The sequence below is a fragment of the Bufo bufo genome, chromosome 1 (genome assembly GCF_905171765.1).
Source record: "Bufo bufo chromosome 1, aBufBuf1.1, whole genome shotgun sequence".
Classification (NCBI taxonomy): Eukaryota; Metazoa; Chordata; class Amphibia; order Anura; family Bufonidae; genus Bufo; species Bufo bufo.
The window spans coordinates 21,057,058-21,079,323 of NC_053389.1; the positions used below are offsets into that span (position 1 = coordinate 21,057,058).

Below are 22,266 nucleotides of genomic sequence, written 5' to 3' on the forward strand. Positions count from 1 at the left end.
CACCGCCAGCATTCAAAAGTGACCAAAACATCAGCCAGGAAGCATAGGAACTGAGAAGTGGTCTGTGATCACCACCTGCAGAACCACTCATTTATTGGGGGTGTCTTGCTAATTGCCTATAATTTCCACCTGTTGTCTATCCCATTTGCACAACAGCATGTGAAATTGATTGTCACTCAGTGTTGCTTCCTAAGGCCTCCTGCACACGACCGTTGTGTGCACCCGTGGCCGTTGTGCCGTTTTCCATTTTTTTTCACGGACCCATTGACTTTCAATGGGTCCGTGGAAAAAACGGAAAATGCACCGTTTTGCAGCCGCATCCGTGATCCGTGTTTCCTGGCCGTGAAAAAATATGACCTGTCCTATTTTTTTCACGGCCAACGGTTCACGGACCCATTCAAGTCAATGGGTCCGTGAAAGAACACGGATGCACACAAGATTGGCATCCGTGTCCGTGATCCGTGGCCGTAGGTTAGTTTTTATACAGACGGATCCGAAGATCCGTCTGTATAAAAGCTTTTTCAAAGCTGAGTTTTCACTTCGTGAAAACTCAGAACCGACAGTATATTCTAACACAGAAGCGTTCCCATGGTGATGGGGACGCTTCTAGTTAGAATACACTACAAACTGTGTACAAGACTGCCCCCTGCTGCCTGGTAGCACCCGATCTCTTACAGGGGGCCGTGATCAGCACAATTAACCCCTTCAGGTGCCGCACCTGAAGGGGTTAATTGTGCTGATCACGGCCCCCTGTAAGAGATCAGGGCTGCCAGGCAGCAGGGGGCAGACCCCCCCCCCCCCTCCCCAGTTTGAATATCATTGGTGGCCAGTGCGGCCCCCCCCTCTATTGTAATAATAGGTTGGTGGCCAGTGCGGCCCCCCCTCCCTCTATTGTAATAATTCGTTGGTGGCACAGTGTGCGCCCCCCCCCCCTCCCTCCCTCTATTGTAATAATTCGTTGGTGGCACAGTGTGCGCCCCCCATCGGCCCCCCCTCCCTCTATAGCATTAACAACATTGGTGGCCAGTGTGCGGCCTCCCATCTCCCCCCCCCCATCATTGGTGGCAGCGGAGTTCCGATCGGAGTCCCAGTTTAATCGCTGGGGCTCCGATCGGTAACCATGGCAACCAGGACGCTACTACAGTCCTGGTTGCCATGGTTACTTAGCAATAGTACAATAGTAGAAGATTCATACTTACCGGCTGCTGCGATGTTCGTGTCCGGCCGGGAGCTCCACCTACTGGTAAGTGTCATTGCTAAATGAACTGTCACTTACCAGTAGGAGGAGCTCCCGGCCGGAAGCAGACATCGCAGCTCCCAGGTAAGTATGAATCTTTTACTATTGTACTATTGCTAGTAACACGCTGCCACCAATGATCGGGGGGGGGGGGTGGTAGATGGGAGGCCGCACACTGGCCACCAATGTTGTTAATGCTATAGAGGGAGGGGGGGCCGATGGGGGGCGCACACTGTGCCACCAACGATTACAATAGAGGGAGGAAGGGGGGGGGGGGCGCACACTGTGCCACCAACAAATTATTACAATAGAGGGAGGAAGGGGGGGGCGCACACTGTGCCACCAACGAATTATTACAATAGAGGGAGGAAGGGGGAGGGGCGCACACTGTGCCACCAACGAATTATTACAATAGAGGGAGGAAGGGGGGGGGCGCACACTGTGCCACCAACGAATTATTACAATAGAGGGAGGAAGGGGGGGGGGGCCGCACTGGCCACCAATGATATTCAAACTGGGGAGGGGGGGGGGGGTCTGCCCCCTGCTGCCTGGCAGCCCTGATCTCTTACAGGGGGATATGATAGCACAATTAACCCCTTCAGGTGCGGCACCTGAAGGGTTAATTGTGCTGATCACAGCCCCCTGTAAGAGATCGGATGCTGCTAGGCAGCAGGGGGCAGTCATGTACACAGTTTGTAGTATATTCTAACTAGAAGCGTCCCCATCACCATGGGAACGCCTCTGTGTTAGAATATACTGTCGGAAATGAGGTTTCACGATCTAACTCATATCCGACAGTATATTCTAACATAGAGGCGTTCCCATGGTGATGGGGACGCTTCAAGTTAAAATATACCATCGGATTGGAGAAAACTCCGATCTGATGGTATAAGGGACTCCAGACTTTACATTGAAAGTCAATAGGGACGGATCCGTTTGAAATAGCACCATATTGTGTCAACGTCAAACGGATCCGTCCCCATTGACTTGCATTGTAATTCAGGACGGATCCGTTTGGCTCCGCACGGCCAGGCGGACACCAAAACGACTTTTGAAACAGTTTGATTTCACAGAAGTGTGATTGACTTGGAGTTACATTGTGTTGTTTAAGTGTTCCCTTTATTTTTTTGAGCAGTGTATATATATATATATATTCTACATAATAAAGTATCTTATAAGGAATGCTTCATCAAAAATGGTTTATGTCAGTTAAAACCAGACAGCAATGCGTATCCTTTTTTTCTAATCTGTTTTTATTTTTTGTCTTCAGTTTTTTTTTATTCTATTTCCTGAACATGATTATAAGGGCGGCCATCTTGACAAGCTGTTCTTAACAGCATTTAGAGACCAGGGTTGGTTCTCAATTGCGTTATGGAATTCCATTATAGGGTTTCGTTATACTAAGTTCTAACGGAATATAACAGAATTTTAGGACGGAATGCAAAACGGAAGCCTTTAAGAAGCATTTAGTTTTGTTCTATCCTAATACATGTCTATGGGCAAAAATAATAGTTCCATTGTGTGTAATGGAACAAAACGGAACCGTTATTTGTGGCCTTAGACATGGATTAGAGAGAAGTTATACAGCAGCCACATGGGCCATAGACACAATGGACAGGAGGGGACCGTTTTGACTTCTATGGGAGAGTTTTCTAGGTTTGATATGTGACCTGTGAAGAGGTCAGGAAGGAATAGATAAGTTTTGACAATCACCTACTGTAAATAGTGGATCTAGTGTTATCTATACACAGAGGTGATATCTGTCAGTTTAATCCTGTCTGTAATGATAAGCAGATAACTGCAGTAAAATGATCTGTACAGATCAAGAAATGGCGCCTATTATGAGGCTTAGTATTTTATGAATTTTGTTTTTGGACTGCTCTAGACTTTAATCATAACTTAGTCATACAGTTGGCTAAGACTAAGGACTAGAGCAGTCAGCCTTTTCAATCTATGCACTTCTGAACCTGTGACTTGCTGGATGACTTCTGTGATTCTCAATTTTATCTTCCAAGATTTATGAGTCGAAGAAGAACAGTGCATTTTGCAGGGTGTATTAAAGGAAAATCCAATTTTCTTGTATTTTCTTAAAGGGTCACTAACTTAAAAAAAAAAAATTGGCATAATTTGTATTATAGTTTTTTTTTAACCCCTTAAGGACTTAGGACGCACCGGTACGGCATGGCTTTAATTCCCGATTCCGGCGCCGCGGGGGTTAATCGGAACGGGATGCCGGCTGAAATCATTCAGCCGGCATCCCGTAACAACGCAGGGGGGGGGGTCATTGTATCGACGATTGCAGAAAACCGCAGGTCAATTCAGACCTGCGGTTTTCTGCGCTTTTATCCGATTCTGATCCCCGCGGTCTCTGACCGCGGGGATCAAACTTTTAAATGCCCAAAATCAAGTTTTGATAACCCCCCCTGCACCCCTGAATGATATTATGTGGGCGGGTGGTGCAGGGGGGGTGTCGCGGGAGGTGCGGGAGGCGGGCGGTGCTGCAGGCGGGATCGCGATCCCCCGCCCGCCTCCCCTTGAATAATCGTTGGCGTCTAGTGGGTATACCAGGGTGCCAGCACATTGCTGACACCCTGGTATAAACGGCTGACATCGGTGATGCGATGTCAGCCGTTTAACCCTTTCCATACAGTGGTCTGTATGGACCGCTGTATGGAAAAGGTTAACAGCTCAGGGAGCTCCCTCTCCCATCGGTGGGCTGCTGTGCCTTTGCAGCCTCCCGATGGGAGAGGGAGAGAGCCCCCAGACAGCCCCCCGACAGATCCCCTCCTTACCCTTCCCAGTCTGCGAAGTTCTGACCAGTACTGAGCAGATGGGGAAGGTTCCCATGGCAACAGGACACCGTCCCAGGCATCCTGCTGTCCATGGTGCTGAACAGATCTGCGCTAAAGGCATAGATCTGTTCAGACAAAGTGTAAGTAAAATACAGTACAATACACTATATAGTGTACTGTACTGTATTATACAGACATCAGACCCACTGGATCTTCAAGAACCAAGTGGGTCTGGGTCAAAAAAATGTAAAAAAAAAGTTAAAAAAGTTAAGATTAAAAAAAACACATTTATCACTGAATAAAAAAAATAAAATAAAATACACTACACATATTAGGTATCGCCGCGTCCGTAACGACCTGATCTATAAAACGGTTATGTTACTTTCCCCGCACGGTGAACGCCATAAAAAAAAAAAAAAAAAAATATGAGAAAATTTAAATTTTGCCCACCTTACTTCCCAAAAAAGGTAATAAAAGTGATCAAAAAAGTCGCATGTACGCCAAAATAGTACCAATCAAACCGTCATCTCATCCCGCAAAAATCATACCCTACCCAAGATAATCGCCCAAAAACTGAAAAAACTATGGCTCTTAGACTATGGAAACACTAAAACATGATTTTTTTTGTTTCAAAAATGAAATCATTGTGTAAAACTTAAATAAATAAAAAAAATGTATACATATTAGGTATCGAAGCGTCCGTATCGACCGGCTCTATAAAAATATCACATGACCTAACCCCTCAGGTGACCACCGTAAAAAATAAAAAATAAAAACGGTGTAAAAAAAGCAATTTTTTGTCATCTTACGTCACAAAAAGTGTAATAGCAAGCGATCAAAAAGTCATATGCACCCCAAAATAGTGCCAATCAAACCTTCATCTCATCCCGCAAAAAATGAGACCCTGTTTAAGATACTCGCCAAAAAACTGAAAAAACTATGGCTCTTAGACTATGGAGACACTAAAACTTTTTTTTGTTTTAAAAATGAAATCATTGTGTAAAACTTACATAAATAAAAAAAATTGGATACATATTAGGTATCGCCACGTCCGTGACAACCTGCTCTATAAAATTACCACATGATCTAACCTGTCAGATGAATGTTGTAAATAACAACAAAAAAAAAGCTGCTAAAAAATTTATTTCTTGTTACCTTGCCGCACAAAAAAGTGTAATATAGAGAAACCTAAAATCATATGTACCCTAAACTGGTACCAACAAAACTGCCACCCTATCCCGTAGTTTCCAAAATGGGATCACTTTTTTGGAGTTTCTACTCTAGGGGTGCATCAGGGGGGCTTTTGAAATTGTATCTCTATTTTCCATTAAATCTTGTGCAACACCTAAAGGGTTAACAAAGTTTGTAAAATCAGTTTTGAATACCTTGAGGGGTGTAATTTCTTAGATGGGGTCACTTTTTTGGAGTTTCTACTCTAGGGGTGCATCAGGGGGGCTTCAAATGGGACATGGTGTCAAAAAACTAGTCCAGCAAAATCTGGCTTCCAAAAACCATACGGCGCACTTTCCCTCTACGCCCTACTGTGTGCCCGTACAGTAGTTTACGGCCACATATGGGGTGCTTCTGTAAACGGCAGAGTCAGGGCAATAAAAATACAGTCTTGTTTGGCTGTTAACCCTTGCTTTGTTAGTGGAAAAAATGGGTTAAAATGGAAAATTAGGCAAAAAAATTGAATTATCAAATTTCATCCCCATTTGCCAATAACTCTTGTGCAACACCTAAAGGGTTAACGAAGTTTGTAAAATCAGTTTTGAATACCTTGAGGGGTGTAGTTTATAGAATGGGGCAATTTTTGGGCGGTTTCTATTATGTAAGCCTCGCAAAGTGACTTCAGACCTGTAGTGGTCCTTAAAAATTGGGTTTTTGTAAATTTCTGAAAAATTTCAAGATTTGCTTCTAAACTTCTAAGCCTTGTAACATCCCCAAAAAATAAAATATCATTCCCAAAATGCTACAAACATGAAGTAGACATATGGGGAATGTAAAGTCATCACAATTTTTGGGGGTATTAATATGTACTACAGAAGTAGAGAAACTGAAACTTTGAAATTTGCAAATTTTTCAAAATTTTTGGTAAATATGGTATTTTTTTATGCAAAAAAATTAACTTTTTTGACCCAATTTTAGCAGTGTCATGAAGTACAATATGTGACGAAAAAACAATCTCAGAACGGCCTGGATAAGTCAAAGCATTTTAAAGTTATCAGCACTTAAAGTGACACTGGTCAGATTTGCAAAAAATGGCCAAGTCCTTAAGGTGAAATAGGGCTGAGTCCTTAAGGGGTTAAATGTCATAGAAGAATATCAAAAGATTAGATCGGTGGGGGTCTCAGTGCTGAGACCACGACTGATCTGTAGAATGAGGGGAGAGAAGCGTGTGCATATCATGCTCTCTTTCCTTACTGCAGAGGATGGAATCGAGACTGGACCATAGACTTCTATGGAGCCCATCTTGTGCAGTGAGGAAAGAGAACATTATATGCACGTGCTTTTCTCCCCTCGTTCTAGAGATAATGGGGATCTTCGTGCTCAAGCCTCCACCTATCTAAATTTTAATGTCTCTGTGGCATAAAAAAAAAAAAAAATATATATATATATATATATATATATATATATATAATAGAATGTACACAAAGTTTTTTTGAGTAGTCATCTTGTGACTGAGACTAATATGTTAGGCTAATAATGTACAGTTAAAATGCTTCCAAATATCTTGTATGACCTTATGGAGGGCACCATATGTCGAATAAAAAAAGACAAAAACAGAATTTTAAAAAATTATAAAAAAATAGGCCATGTATCACAGAAAAAAAATGACACAAAAATGTTTGAATAACCAAACTAAAAAAAAATATTCTACTTTCAAAATTAAAACCCATATGTACGACAAAAAATGTCTGGTCATGAAGGGTCTTTAGCTAGTTAAATGGAAGAACATATTGTATACAAATGCAGCAATTCAATTCAAAATGTAAAGCTAATATATTTTATAGATTCATTACACACAGAGTGATCTATTTCAAGTGTTCATTACTTTTTATGATGATTATTATGGCTTATAGCTAATGAAAACCCAAAAGTCAGGATCTCCGAAAATTAAAATATTGTGAAAAGGTAAAATCTTGTAGACTCATAGTGTCATACTCTAATCAGATAACCAACGCTAAACACCTGCAAAGGTTTCCTAAGCCTTTAAATGGTCCCTCAGTCTGGTTCAGTAGGCTACACAACCATGGGGAAGACTACTAACTTGACAGTCATCCAGAAGACAGTCACTGACTCACTCCACAAGGAGAGTAGGCCATAAAAGATCATTGCTAAGGCTACTTTCACACTAGCGTTGTTTTAATCCGGTGTTCAATTCCGACACCGGAACTGCCCGCCGGATCCGGAAAAACGTGTGAAAACGGATTACATTTGAATCCTGATCAGGATTTTGATCACAATGAAAAAATGCATTGGAAAAAACGGATCCGCCATTTATGGACTTTAACTTTTTTTTCACATTTTTCGGGTTTAACATGCAAAAGCCGGATCCGTTTTGACTGAACACACAGTGCCAGATCCGGCGTTAATGCAAGTCAATGGGAAAAAGGCCTGATCCGGTGTTCAGTCAAAGTGTTCAGGCTTTTTGGCCGGAGGTAAAAATACTGCATGCTACGTTTTTCTGAAAAGCCTGATCAGTCAAAAAGACTAAACTGAAGACATACTGATGCATCCTGAAGGACGGACTCTCCATTCAGAATGCATGGGAATAAAACTGATCAGTTCTTTTCCGGATTTGAGCCCCTAGGACGGAACTCAGCGCCAGAAAAGAAAAACGCTAGTGTGAAAGTACCCTAAAGAAGCTGGATGTTCACAGAGTGCTGTATCCAAGCATATTAATAGAAAGTTTAGTGGAAGGAAAAGGTGTGGTCAAAAAGGTGCACAAACAACAAGAACAATCGCAGCCTAGAAAGGATTGTTGAGAAAAGGACATTCAAGAATTTGGGGAGATTCTCCAGGAGTGGACTGTGGCTGTAGTCTGTGCTTCAGAAGCCACCACACACAGGAGTATCCAGAACATGGGCTACAACTGTCACATTCCTTGTGTCAAGCCACTCAACCCACAGACAATATCAGAAGCGTCTTACCTGGGCTTAGGAGAAAAAGGACTGGACTGTTGCTAAGTGGGCCAAAGTCCTGTTTTCTGATGAAAATAAATTTTGCATTTCATTTGGAAATTGAGGTCCCAGAGTCTGGAGGAAGAGTGGAGAGGTACACAATCCAAGTTGCTTGAGGTCCAGTGTGAAGTTTCCACAGTCAGTGATGGTTTGGGGAGCAATGTCATCTGCTGGTGTTGGTCTACTGTAACAAACAACCAATACATTGATGTCAATGATGGAATATGTGTGTCACTCAGACAGATAACCCATTAATATTACACACATATAGCATAACTCAATCTTTGATGTTTAAAAGAAAACAATTAAATACATAATACAGCAAAAAAGAATTGCATATAGTGGTAGCAGTGCAGGAATGTACTGCGACAAGTATAAAACCACCATCCCTCCAACAGTGATAATAACTCCTATGGTGCGTTTTGCGCAGTCAATAAAAAAATTGCACACCTACAGGATTGTGTCGAAATCACATATGCAGGTATAAGTGGTGAGCAAGTCAAAGACCTTAACCTTATGCCATAATAACCAATCCTGCCCATTGTAATGTCTTTGCATACAAGTTAGATGGAGTCTGCAAGAGAATCTCCCAGTACATCACAAGTGTGCTAACATATGTAGATGCAACCATAGAACAACGGGCAATGGATGAGAAAAGGCATAAAGCAAGCAAATACTGACCAGGAGAGGAGAGAGGATATGTGTTATATCCAAGTCCAAGGTCAGCATAGCTGTCTACCTGGAAATTTTAAAGCATTTCATACTTTCCTCTACTGACAAGCTTTATGGAGAGGCTGATTTAATTTTCCAGCAGGACTTGACACCTGCCCACACTGCCAAAAGTACCGATACCTGATTTAATGACCACAGTATCACTGGGCTTGATTGGCCAGAAAACTTGCCTGAGCTATACCCATACAGAATCTATGAGAGAGACCAGACCCAACGATGCAGACGAGCTGAAGACCATCCACTATCAAAGCAACCTGGGCTTCCATAACTCCTCAGCAGTGCCACAGGCTGATGGCCTCCATGCCACACCGCATTGATGCAATAATTCATGCAAAAGGAGCCCCAACTAAGTACTGAGTCCATATACTGTGCAGACTTTTCAGTAGGCCAACATCTCTGGATTAAAATCATTTCTTTAATTGGTCTTATATAATATAAAAATTTTCTGAGATCCTGACTTGAAATACGCTTTAAATCGATCACTCTGTGTGTAATGAACCTACACTGACAAAATATTTCGGTTTTGCTCCCATTTTGCATGAGCTGAACTCAAAGATCTGAAACATTTTCTACATACACAAAAGACCCATTACTCTCAAATACTGTTCACAAATCTGTCTAAATTTAAATCTGTGTCAGTGAGCACTTCTCCTTTGCCTAAATAAGCCATCCCACCTCACAGGTGTGGCATATCAAGGTGCTTATTAGACAGCATGAATATTGCACAGTCATGCCTTTGACTGCCCACAATAAAAGACCACTCTGAAATGTGCACAGTTTTGCCTTACTGGGAGTGGGAGTCAGAAAACCAGTCGGTATCTGGTGTGGCCACCATTTGCCTCATGCAGTGCAACATATCTCCGTCGCATAGAGTTGATCAGGTTGTTGATTGTGGCCTATGGAATGTTGGTCCACTCCTCTTCAATAGCTGTGTGAAGTTGCAGAATATTGGCAGGAACTGGAACACGCTGTTGTATACGCCGATCCAGATCATCCCAAACATGCTCAATGGGTGACATGTCCGATGAGTATGCTGGCCATGCAAGAACTGGGATGTTTTCAGCTTCCAGGAATTGTGTACAGATCCTTGGAATATGGACCCGTGCATTATCATGCTGCAACATGAGGTGATGGTCGTGGATGAATGGCACAACAATGGGCCTCAGGATCTCATCACTGTATCTCTGTGCATTCAAAATGCCATTAATAAAATGCACCTGTGTTCGTTGTCCATAACATACGCCTTCCCATACCATAACCCCACCGCCACCATGGGCTACTCAAACCACAACGTTGACGTCAGCAAACCTCTCACCCACACGACGCCACACACGCTGTCTGTCATCTGACCTGAACAGTGAAAACCGGGGATTCATCCGTGAACAGAACGCCTCTCCAACATGCCAAGCGCCATCAAATGTGAGCATTTGCCCACTCAAGTCGGTTACGACGATGAACTGCAGTCAGGTCCAGACCCCGATGAGGATGACGAGCATGCAGATGAGCTTACCTGAGGCGGTTTCTGACAGTTTGTGCAGAAATTCTTTGGTTATGCAAACCGATTGTTGCTGCAGCTGTCCGGGTGGCTGGTCTCAGATGATCATGTGTCACCGCCAGCTCTCTGAGAAGGTCTGACAGACGTTCTTCTGTACCTCTTGCATGATGTTCTTTGTTTTGGTTTCACTCTGTCATCTCCTTTCCTTCTCTTAGCTGTCACCTATTTACACTGATTGCCTCCCTTTATATTCCCTCCCATACTGCCTCACTTTGCGGTTTATACTACTTCCTGGATTGTGTTCACTGCTGGATGCTGCAACTGTTGATTCCTCAGATAAGTCTTTTTCCTTTATTTGAGTTTCCGTGCTGGCTTGATTCTAGGTGACCCTGAATCCCTCCGTAATAAGTGCAGGGAGCCGGTGGTCGTGTGCCCTCACTATTATAGGGTTTTCAGGTGTCACACAGTCTAGGTACGAGGGCATGCCATCGTCTATCATAAAGACCTTTGCATGGGCATAGCAGTCCGGGAGAGCTCTAAGGGTTTTATAGGGCTCACCCATATGTTCCTTAGTTTGGGATCAAGTCAGTCGGATGTTTATTTATAACTTCCAGTTTTCTGCAACACCATCCGTGACATTATAAACCGCCATTACCGTCTTAAGCATGGATCCGGTTTCAGCCTTGATTGACCGCATGCAAGGTCTTTCACTGGAGGTAGCAGATCTCCGTAAAACTGTGTCTCAGTTTCAGGTGACCGGTTCTGCTTGCGTTCATGGAGTTTGTTCCGAGCCTAAGATCTCGCTTCAGGATACGTTCTCCGGGGGTGGTGTGAATTTTGTTCGCTTTAGAGAGGCTTGCAAACTCCATTTTTCCCTACTTCCCCATTCCTCTGGTGATGAGGAGCAGAGGGTGGGGATCATCATCTCGCGGCTCAGGGATAAGGCTTAGTCTTGCGCCTTTTCGCTGCCGGTGGGGGCACGGCCCCTCTGATCGGTGGATGAATTGGCCCTGGGGCAGATATATGATGACCCGTATCGTATTGCTCTGGCTGAATCTAAACTGCGTCTTTTATGCCAGGGTAAACAGTCCGCAGAGATTTATTGTTCAGAATTTTGGAGATGGGCAGCTGATACTGGTTGGAATGATGCTGCACTCCGAAGTCAATTTTGCCATGGTCTTTCGGAGGGATTGAAAGATACATTTGCCTTTCATGAGAGACCTGCCTCGTTGGAGTCTGCCATGTCTCTAGCTGTTCGTATTGACAGGCGTCTTAGAGAGAGAGGAGAGACCACTCCTTCCTGTCATATTCAGTCCAAGGACAGTGGGGCGGTCTCATTCAGTGCGCAGGGGCCTCAGTCTCTCTCAATCCCCTCTGAGGAGGAGGCCATGCAGCTGGGTTTGCTTGCCTCTCATAGTAGAGGATTCAGCTCTCAGAGGAGGGTTTGTTTCTGTTGTGGGGGTATAAATCATTTGGCAAATGTTTGCCCCTCTAGGAGATTCAGGGAGTTTTCTGAGGGTAATAAAGAAACAAAAAGAAAAAAAAACTGATGCGTAAATTGAAGGTTTGCCGTTTGCTTGTAGTTCCCGTTTTGTCCTACCTGCCAGGGTGGCGCTAGATAGCAAGAACATTGTTTGTGAGATTTTTGTAGATAGTGGAGCAGCTGTCAATCTCATTGATAATCAATTTGCTATAACACATGGTTTCCAGGTATGCACTTTGGGAAAGGATATACCTGTTTTTGCTATCGATTCCGCTCCGCTTTCTCAAAAATCGTTAAAGGGCATAGTTCACAATATCCGTTTGACTATGGCTGATGCTCATGTTGAGGATATGTCATGTTTCATCCTAAGCGGATTACCTACTCCTCTAGTGTTGGGGCTACCCTGGCTCACTAAACATAACCCCACCATTGATTGGCAAGCTAGGCAAATAAATGCTTGGAGTAACTTTTGCAGAGAGAATTGCCTCACGGCATCTCTTTCAGAGGTTTCTACCAAGACTGTACCATCTTTTCTCTCTGAATTTTCAGATGTGTTTTCAGAGAGTGGTGTCCAGGAGCTGCCCCCTCACGGGGAGTACGATTGCCCTATTAATCTCATCCCAGGCGACAAGCTGACAAAATCACGTTTATATAATCTCTCCCAACCTGAAAGAGTCGCTATGCGCACCTATATCTCTGAGAGCCTGAGAAAGGGACACATCCGGCCCTCGAAGTCACCTGTTGCAGCTGGGGTTTTTTTTGTTAAGAAAAAAGATGGTTCTTTAAGACCATGTCTGGATTTCAGGGAGCTGAACTGTATCACAATTTGTGACCCTTATCCGCTTCCTCTGATCCCGGACCTGTTTAACCAGATTGTTGGGGCTAAAGTTTTTTCTAAGTTGGATTTAAGAGGGGCATACAACCTAGTCAGGGTCAGGGAAGGGGACGAATGGAAGACGGCCTTTAATACCCCTGAGGGCCATTTCGAGAATTTGGTTATGCCCTTTTGTTTGATGAATGCTCCAGCCGTCTTCCAACATTTTGTGAACAGCATTTTTTATCATTTAATGGGGAAATTTGTACTGGTGTATCTAGATGACATTTAGATTTTTTCTTCTGATTTCAAAACTCATAGGGACCACCTACGTCAGGTCCTGCTCATTCTGCGGGAGAATAAATTGTACGCTAAACTGGAAAAATGTGTGTTTGCGGCTCCGGAGATTCAATTTCTCGGTTTTCTTCTCTCCGCTTCTGGTTTTCACATGGACCCTGAGAAGGTCCTCGCTGTGCTTTGATTGGGAGCTTCCTGAGAATCAGAAGGTCCTGATGCGGTTTTTGGGTTTTGCCAATTATACACATTATTACAGAAAGTTCATTTTGAATTATTCCTCTGTTGTTAAGCCACTCACTGATATGACAAAAAAGGGGTTAGATTTTTCCTCCTGGTCGGTAAATGCGCTTAAGACCTTTTCTAGTATCAAAGAGAGTTTTGCTTCCACTCCCATCTTGGTACAACCTGATGCCTCTCTGCCTTTCATTGTTGAGGTGGACGCTTCTGAGGTGGGTGTGGGTGCGGTCTTGTCTCAGGGTCCCTCTCCTGCCAAATAGCGACCGTGTGCCTTTTTCTCAAGGAAACTCTCCTCTGCAGAGAGAAATTACGATGTGGGAGATAGGGAGTTGTTGGCCATCAAATTAGCTTTTGAGGAATGGCGCCTCTGGCTAGAGGGAGCCAAACATCCTATTACTGTGCTTACCGACCATAAGAATCTGGCCTACTTGGAATCAGCCAAGCGTCTGAACCCGAGACAGGCCAGATGGTCTTTATTCTTTTCTAGATTTTATTTTGTTGTCACGTTCCGCCCTGGGGTTAAAAATGTGAAGGCTGATGCCCTGTCACGTTGTTTTCCAGGAGGGGGGAACTTTGAAGACCTGGGTCCCATTTTGGCTGAAGGGGTGGTCGTCTCTGCTCTTTATCCTGATTTGGAGGCAGAGGTTCAGGCAGCCCAGGCAGAGGCTCCTGATCTTTGTCCTCCTGGGAGGTTGTTTGTGCCTCTCGCTTTACGACACAAGGTTTTTAAGGAGCACCACGATACTGTCCTTGCTGGGCACCCGGGGAGTAGAGCCACAGTGGATCTCATTGCTCGGAGATTCTGGTGGCTGGCTCTTCGTAAGACGGTTCAGGGTTCTGTGGCAGCCTGCGAGACCTGCGCTCGTGCCAAGATCCCTCATTCGCGGCCATCAGGTTCTCTCCTCCCGTTACCCATTCCTTCCCGTCCTTGGACGCATCTGTCCATGGACTTCATTACGGACCTGCCTCGTTCCTCGGGGAAGACTGTGATTCTGGTAGTAGTGGACCGTTTTAGCAAAATGGTGCATTTCATTCCCTTTCCTGGGTTACCCAATGCTAAGACGCTGGCGCAAGCATTTGTTGATCACATTGTCAAGTTGCAAGGCATTCCTTCAGACATAGTTTCTTATAGGGGCACGCAGTTTGTTTCCAGATTCTGGATGGCCTTCTGTTCTCGCTTGGGGGTTCGGTTGTCGTTCTCTTCTGCTTTTCACCCGCTGTCGAATGGCCAGACCGAACGCGTCAATCAGAATCTGGAGACATATCTGCGCTGTTTTGTGGCAGAGAATCAGGAGGATTGGTGTTCTTTTTTGTCCCTTGCTGAGTTTGCTTTAAATAACCGTCGCCAGGAGTCCTCTGATAAGTCACCATTTTTTGGTGCATATGGGTTTCATCTGCAGTTTGGGACATTCTCTGGAGAGGGGTCTTCTGGTTTACCTCATGAGGAGAGATTTTCCTCGTCTTTGTCATTTATTTGGCAAATGATTCAGGGTAATCTGAAGAGGATGAGTGAGAGATATAAGCGTGTGGCGGATAAGAGACGTGTGCCTGGTCCGGACCTGAATGTGGGTGATCTGGTCTGGTGTGGTTGTCTACAAAGAATGTCAAACTGAAGGTTCCCTCCTGGAAGTTGGGTCCTAAGTTTATTGGGCCTTACAAGATCTTGTCCGTCATCAATCCCGTTGCCTTCCGTCTTGATCTTCCTCAGACTTGGAAGATCCATAATGTTTTTCACAGGTCCCTATTAAAACCGTATGTCCAACCCACTGTACCCTCCTCTTTGCCTTCTCCTCTGATTGTTGTTGATGGTAATCTTGAATTTCAGGTCTCTAGGATTGTGGATTCTTGCATTATCCGCGGTTCTCTCCAGTACCTCGTTCATTTGGAGGGTTATGGTCCTGAGGAGAGGATGTGGGTCCCAGTGGCGGACATTAAGGCCACTTGTCTCATCAGGGCTTTCCATAGGTCCCATCCTCAGAAGGTGGGCTCTGAGTGTCCGGAGTCCACTCGTAGAGGGAGGGGTACTGTCACCGCCAGCTCTCTGAGAAGGTCTGACAGACGTTCTTCTGTACCTCTTGCATGATGTTCTTTGTTTTGGTTTCACTCTGTCATCTCCTTTCCTTCTCTCAGCTGTCACCTATTTACACTGATTGCCTCCCTTTATATTCCCTCCCATACTGCCTCACTTTGCGGTCTATGCTACTTCCTGGATTGTGTTCACTGCTGGATGCTGCAACTGTTGATTCCTCAGATAAGTCTTTTTCCTTTATTTGTGTTTCCGTTCTGACTTGATTCTAGTTGACCCTGACTCCCTCCGTATTAAGTGCAGGGAGCCAGTGGTCGTGTCCCCTCACTATTATAGGGTTTTCAGGTGTCACACAGTCTAGGTACGAGGGCATGCCATTGTCTATCATAAAGACCTTTACATGGGCACAGCAGTCAGGGAGAGCTCTAAGGGTTTTATAGGGCTCACCCATATGTTCCTTAGTTTGGGATAAATGTTTATTTATTATTTCCAGTTTTCTGCAACACCATCCGTGACATCATGGAGGTGAACATGCTGGATGTGGAGGTCCTGGGCTGGTGTGGTTACACGTGGTCTGCGGTTGTGAGGCCAGTTGGATGTACGACCAAATTCTCTGAAACGCCTTTGGAGACGGCTTTTGGTAGAGAAATGAACATTCATTTCACGGGCAACAGCTCTGGTAGACATTCCTGCAGTCAGCATGCCAATTGCACGCTCCCTCAAATGTTGTGACATCTGTGGCATTGTGCTGTGTCGTCTTTTATTGTGGGCAGTCTAAGGCACACCTGTGCAATATTCATGCTGTCTAATCAGCACCTTGATATGCCACACCTGTGAGGTGGGATGGATTATCTCGGCAAAGAAGAAGTGCTCACTAACACAGATTTGTGAACAATATTTGAGAGTAATGGGTATTTTGTGTATGTAGAAAATGTTTCAGATCTTTGAGTTCAGCTCATGCAAAATGGGAGCAAAACCGAAAGTGTTGCGTTTATATTTTTGGTCAGTGTATGTAATATATAATGTGTGTCACTTTTTAAATTGAATTACAGCAATAAATGACCTTTTCAATGACATTCTAATTTATTGAGATGAACCTGTAACCTACTGTATTGAGGTAGCAATGCAAATAAGGGCTCACTGGGCACTCATAGGATGTGTATTAGAAAATAGTTTATCATATAGTATTTAAAATTCAGCTATTTACTCTTTTTTTTTACAGAACAGTGGAAAAGTAAACCCGTTGCAAAGTACATTATCTAAAAATGTAAGTAATCTTTCTTGCCAATCAATGCTTTTGATGAAAGGGACACTTACATTGCCAGTTTACTGCTGTAAGACGATATCTGTTGGTAAAATAGTAAAGTGCTAGACTTAGGATAACGTTATGAAGGCTCAATTGTTAACAGACTTGATAGGGCTAGAGAGAAAGAGGTCCACAGAAGACTGTTGCATTGATCAGTGTAATTTGTTATGCTCTAATTGAGTCACTACAAGGCAGTGTAGTTGTCTGGTCACAGCGATGGTCCGACTGAGAGAGTTAAGCATAACTGTTTGCTGTGCTAAAAGAGGACATTAAAGAGACATAGTGCGAAGTGGAATACAAGGAGTAATGTCAAAAAATTATATCAAGAAAACCATCCACCTGCTCTTTGTAAAAAGAAAAAAGAAATACATAGACTACTTAAAGGGGTTCTGCACTTTGTTTAAACTGATGTTCTATCCTCTGGGTGTCGGACCCCCGTGCTCCAGCAGCAGCGCGGCCTTCTCACTGTTTACCGCTGGCCGAGTGACTAGTATTGATACAAGTCGTGACGTCACTCGGCCAGCGGTAAACAGTGAGAAGGCCGCGCTGCTGCTGGAGCTCCGCTGCCTTCTCAAACAGCTGATCGGTGGGGGTCCTGGGTGTCGGACCCCCGCCGATCAGATGCTGATGATCTATCCAGAGGATAGATCATCAGTTTAAACAAAGTGCAGAACCCCTTTAAAGATAAGCTGATAATACGTGATAATAAAAATGAATGTAGTGTCCCTTTAAAGGTCAAACTTATGGCTAATGTGAGTTTTCGTATTGATGATGCTGTTTATCATTACTGTCACAGCATTACTTTAGGAGGTCAAATACAATATGTTTTAGCATATAACCATGCTGATGAAGAGACCTTAGTTTGAAAAGCTTGATATTTTCAGTAAACCACTAAAAGGCATCAGCTACTGAGGATCTGGGCAGTGTTGCAGATCAGGGGTGCACAACCTCCAGCCCTGGGGCCACATGATGTTTGTGTCCCTTAATCATCTAGTCACAGACTAATGTGAAGGGGGCACAATGGGCATATCTGTTTGGTGGCTGCTCACATGGTGGACTGTGTTGCAATCTCTGGGAGGCACGTATGTTGGCAAAATAGGGGAAGGGGAGTCCTTCTGATATGGAAATTCAGTGTGGCAATCCAGAAAGGAGTAGATGCAGAGAGGTGGCTAGTCTGTGGATGCAGTCTAATGCACTTTTCTCACAGGGACTCAAAGTGCAGGGATAGCGGCTGCTATAAAAGCATTCAACCTGAACACACAACACACACTAGGGTCAATTTCGTAGAAGGCCATTTTGTCTACATGTATATTTTTGGAGTGTGGAAGGAAAGTCCATTACTTGGAGGAAACTCATGCAAACATGGAAAGAACATACAAACCCAATGCATATGTTGTCCCTGGTCCAATTCAAACCCAGAACCCAAGGCCGCCGTCAGCACCCAGCATACCCGGGCAAGTGTCGGGGCCCACAGCTCCTGCAGGGGCCCACAGCACAACTGCCAGAAACAATGAGCGCTCCCATCAATACAGATGGAAGCGCTCATTGCTGGAGCGCAGGGAGCTGGGTCCTGTCACTCACCGCTCAGCTCCCAGCGCTCCTCACCTCCTTCAGGCTGGGGGCACTCTGAATGGTGAAGCAGGAGGACTTCTCCCTGCTCCACCATTCAGCCTGCAGGCACGGATTGCGCTGCCCGCCTGTGGGTGGAGCCTGGAGCCCGGTAATCTACATAGGCTCCACCCACACAGTGCTGCAGAGCGATCTGTGCCTGCAGAGATGAGAGGACTGTGAGCTTCAGGAACGGGACAAGGTGAGTAGGTAATGTGTTTTTTAGTTTTTAATACAGAGGGGTCACAGCAGGCTTTTTTACTATGGAGCGGGCACAAAGGACTTTATTACTATGGAGGGGGAACATAGGACTTTATCACTATGGAGATGGCACAAAGGGCATTACTACTCTGGAGGGGCCACAGAGGGCATTACTAATGTGAACGGGGCACAATGGGCATTTCTACTACACTGCGTGCAGAATTATTAGGCAAATTAGTATTTTGACCACATCATCCTCTTTATGCATGTTGTCTTACTCCAAGCTGTATAGGCTCGAAAGCCTACTACCAATTAAGCATATTAGGTGATGTGCATCTCTGTAATGAGAAGGGGTGTGGTCTAATGACATCAACACCCTAAATTAGGTGTGCATAATTATTAGGCAACTTCCTTTCCTGACAGACTTGACAGGCTCAGAAAGTCAAAAATAGTGAGATATCTTGCAGAGGGATGCAGCACTCTTAAAATTGCAAAGCTTCTGAAGCGTGATCATCGAACAATCAAGCGTTTCATTCAAAATAGTCAACAGGGTCGCAAGAAGCGTGTGGAAAAACCAAGGCGCAAAATAACTGCCCATGAACTGAGAAAAGTCAAGCGTGCAGCTGCCAAGATGCCACTTGCCACCAGTTTGGCCATATTTCAGAGCTGCAACATCACTGGAGTGCCCAAAAGCACAAGGTGTGCAATACTCAGAGACATGGCCAAGGTAAGAAAGGCTGAAAGACGACCACCACTGAACAAGACACACAAGCTGAAACGTCAATACTGGGCCAAGAAATATCTCAAGACTGATTTTTCTAAGGTTTTATGGACTGATGAAATGAGAGTGAGTCTTGATGGGCCAGATGGATGGGCCCGTGGCTGGATTGGTAAAGGGCAGAGAACTCCAGTCCTACTCAGACGCCAGCAAGGTGGAGGTGGAGTACTGGTTTGGGCTGGTATCATCAAAGAAAAGCTTGTGGGGCCTTTTCGGGTTGAGGATGGAGTCAAGCTCAACTCCCAGTCCTACTGCCAGTTTCTGGAAGACACCTTCTTCAAGCAGTGGTACAGGAAGAAGTCTGCATCCTTCAAGAAAAACATGATTTTCATGCAGGACAATGCTCCATCACACGCGTCCAAGTACTCCACAGCGTGGCTGGCAAGAAAAGGTATAAAAGAAGAAAATCTAATGACATGGCCTCCTTGTTCACCTGATCTGAACCCCATTGAGAACCTGTGGTCCATCATCAAATGTGAGATTTACAAGGAGGGAAAACAGTACACCTCTCTGAACAGTGTCTGGGAGGCTGTGGTTTCTGCTGCACGCAATGTTGATGGTGAACAGATCAAAACACTGACAGAATCCATGGATGGCAGGCTTTTGAGTGTCCTTGCAAAGAAAGGTGGCTATATTGGTCACTGATTTGTTTTTGTTTTGTTTTTGAATGTCAGAAATGTATATTTGTGAATGTTGAGATGTTATATTAGTTTCACTGGTAAAAATAAATAATTGAAATGGGTATATATTTGTTTTTTGTTAAGTTGCCTAATAATTATGCACAGTAATAGTCACCTGCACACACAGATATCCCCCTAAAATAGCTAAAACTAAAAACAAACTAAAAACTACTTCCAAAAATATTCAGCTTTGATATTAATGAGTTTTTTGGGTTCATTGAGAACATGGTTGTTGTTCAGTAATAAAATTAATCCTCAAAAATACAACTTGCCTAATAATTCTGCACTCCCTGTATAGAGGGGGCACAGAGCCAGAGGGCATTACTACAATAAAGGGGGCACAGTGGGCATTATTACTAAGGAGAGTGAACAGAGGGCATTACTAATGTGAAGGGGGCACATTGGGCATTGTTACTGTGAAGGGGCACAGTGGGCATTATTACTGTGAAGGCGGCACAATGGGTATTTCTTCTATGAAGGGAGCAGAATGGGGATTACTACTATGAAGGGGGGCACAATGTGGATTATTACTGTGAAGGGGCACAGATAGGGCATTACAACTGTAAAAGGGGCACAGAGAGGGCATAACTACTGTGAGAGAGCACAATGTGAGCATAACTACTGTGAGGGGGCACACATCTGTACAAAACTACGGTGAATGTTGCACAATGAGGGCAATACTACTGTGAGGGGGTAAATTTTTTTAAAGTATTGGCGGTGCCAGATAAAGGACCTGCCCCGGGTGCCAAACACCATAGGCACGCCACTGAAGTGGGAAACTATTTGCTTCCCGCTCCACCATTGAGCCGCCAGCATTCCACAGCAGCAGCAGCACAATGTCCTCACACATCATCCTGCTGATCTGTGTAGGAGAAGGAGTGGGACAGGTTGGAAATCAGCCTCTGCTCCTCATACACAGCAGCGCCATGTGTCACAGTTTCCTCCTGCTGCTGATGGGGAGCACAGATCATGGGAGGAGTCAGGTGACAGAGGCGAGGAGGATTTATTGTTTTGTTTTTTTCACTTCCTGTCAATGGGGCACATCTGGGCATAACCACTGTAAAGGGGGCACTGGGCACATATCTTGGCATATCCAATGTAAGAGGGCGCATATCTTGGCATATCTACTGTGAAGGGGGCACATATATTGGCATATCAACTGTGAGGGGCACATATTTTGAGATATATACTGTGAAAGGGGCACATATCTTGGCATATGTACTGTGAGGGGGCACATATCTTGGCATATCTACTGTTAGGAAGCACCTATCTTGGCATATCTACTGTGAGGGGGAACATATCTTGGCATATGTACTGTGAGAGACACATATCTTGGCATAACTACTGTGAGGGGGCACATATCTTGGCATATCAATTGTGAGGTGGCACATATCTGGGCATAACTACTGTGAGGGGGCACATATCTTGTCATATCTACTTTGAAGGGTCTTGGCATATCTACTGTGAGGGGGCACATATCTTGGCATATCTACTGTGAGGTGGCACATATCTTGGCATATCTACTGTGAGGGGGCATATATCTGTGAGTAGACCTGAGGGACTGAAACACTGGGTAGAAAATAAAAGTAGGCACATAAGGACTGATTCACATATATCCGCTCTGTAGCATGCTCTGTGTAAGGTATTTAATCTCTAATTCATGAAGTTTCATTGCTGTAAAATGCCACAAGGGGGCCCACTGAGACTTTATTGCACAAGGGCCCTCATGAACCTGGAGCCGGCCCTGTCAGAACCCCAAGGCACCATGCTGCCACAAACTTAACATTTTCTACAACTCACATAAAATACGATGGAGAGAGATGCACTTCCTAGAGAGAAAATTGTGTAGAAGGGTATCCCGTTCCTCCCAAAGGTGGGAGTTATGGAGGTGAAACCAGCACCTATCACCTACTTCTGATCTATTGTAAATGTCTCAGATAGAGCTGATTCTTCAGAATCAAAATTTAACCTTTTTTTTTTTTTTTTTATAATTTGATTTGTTAGAATCAGAATTTCTTGAGATCTGGGTAAGTATTTTTGAGAGAGAGAATATTTTAAGATCAGTGCTCATCTCTAGTCTCAGGTGGTTATATCTCTTTGAAGGGGTTCTCCACTTTCTTAATATTGATAAACTATGCTCAGGAGAGGTCATCAATATCAGATTGGTGGGGTCCGACACCTGGCACTCCCACCGATCAGCCGTTTTAGGGGAAGGCAGCTCTACCAGGAGCTTGCATTGTTTACCTGCTTGCCATCGACATCACAGAGGTGAGCAGGTGTAATTACAACTAAGCCATCCCATTCACTTCAAAGGGACGGCTTCTTTCTAAACACCTGAATGGAAGGTGCCATCCCATAAAAGTGAATAGGATGGCCTAGATGTAATTACAACTGAA

At 44.4% G+C, this 22,266-nt stretch overlaps 1 protein-coding gene across 2 annotated transcripts in view; it reads left to right on the forward strand.

Moving 5' to 3' along the window:
• The window catches only part of LOC120992226 (B-cell receptor CD22-like), a 61,550-nt gene that overhangs the window by 36,695 nt on the left and 2,589 nt on the right, over positions 1-22,266 (forward strand). For both annotated transcript variants that reach the window (XM_040421082.1, XM_040421075.1), the window contains one exon: positions 16,520-16,564. In XM_040421082.1, the coding sequence (XP_040277016.1) occupies positions 16,520-16,564 (45 nt within the window). The remainder of the gene's footprint in view (positions 1-16,519; positions 16,565-22,266) is intronic.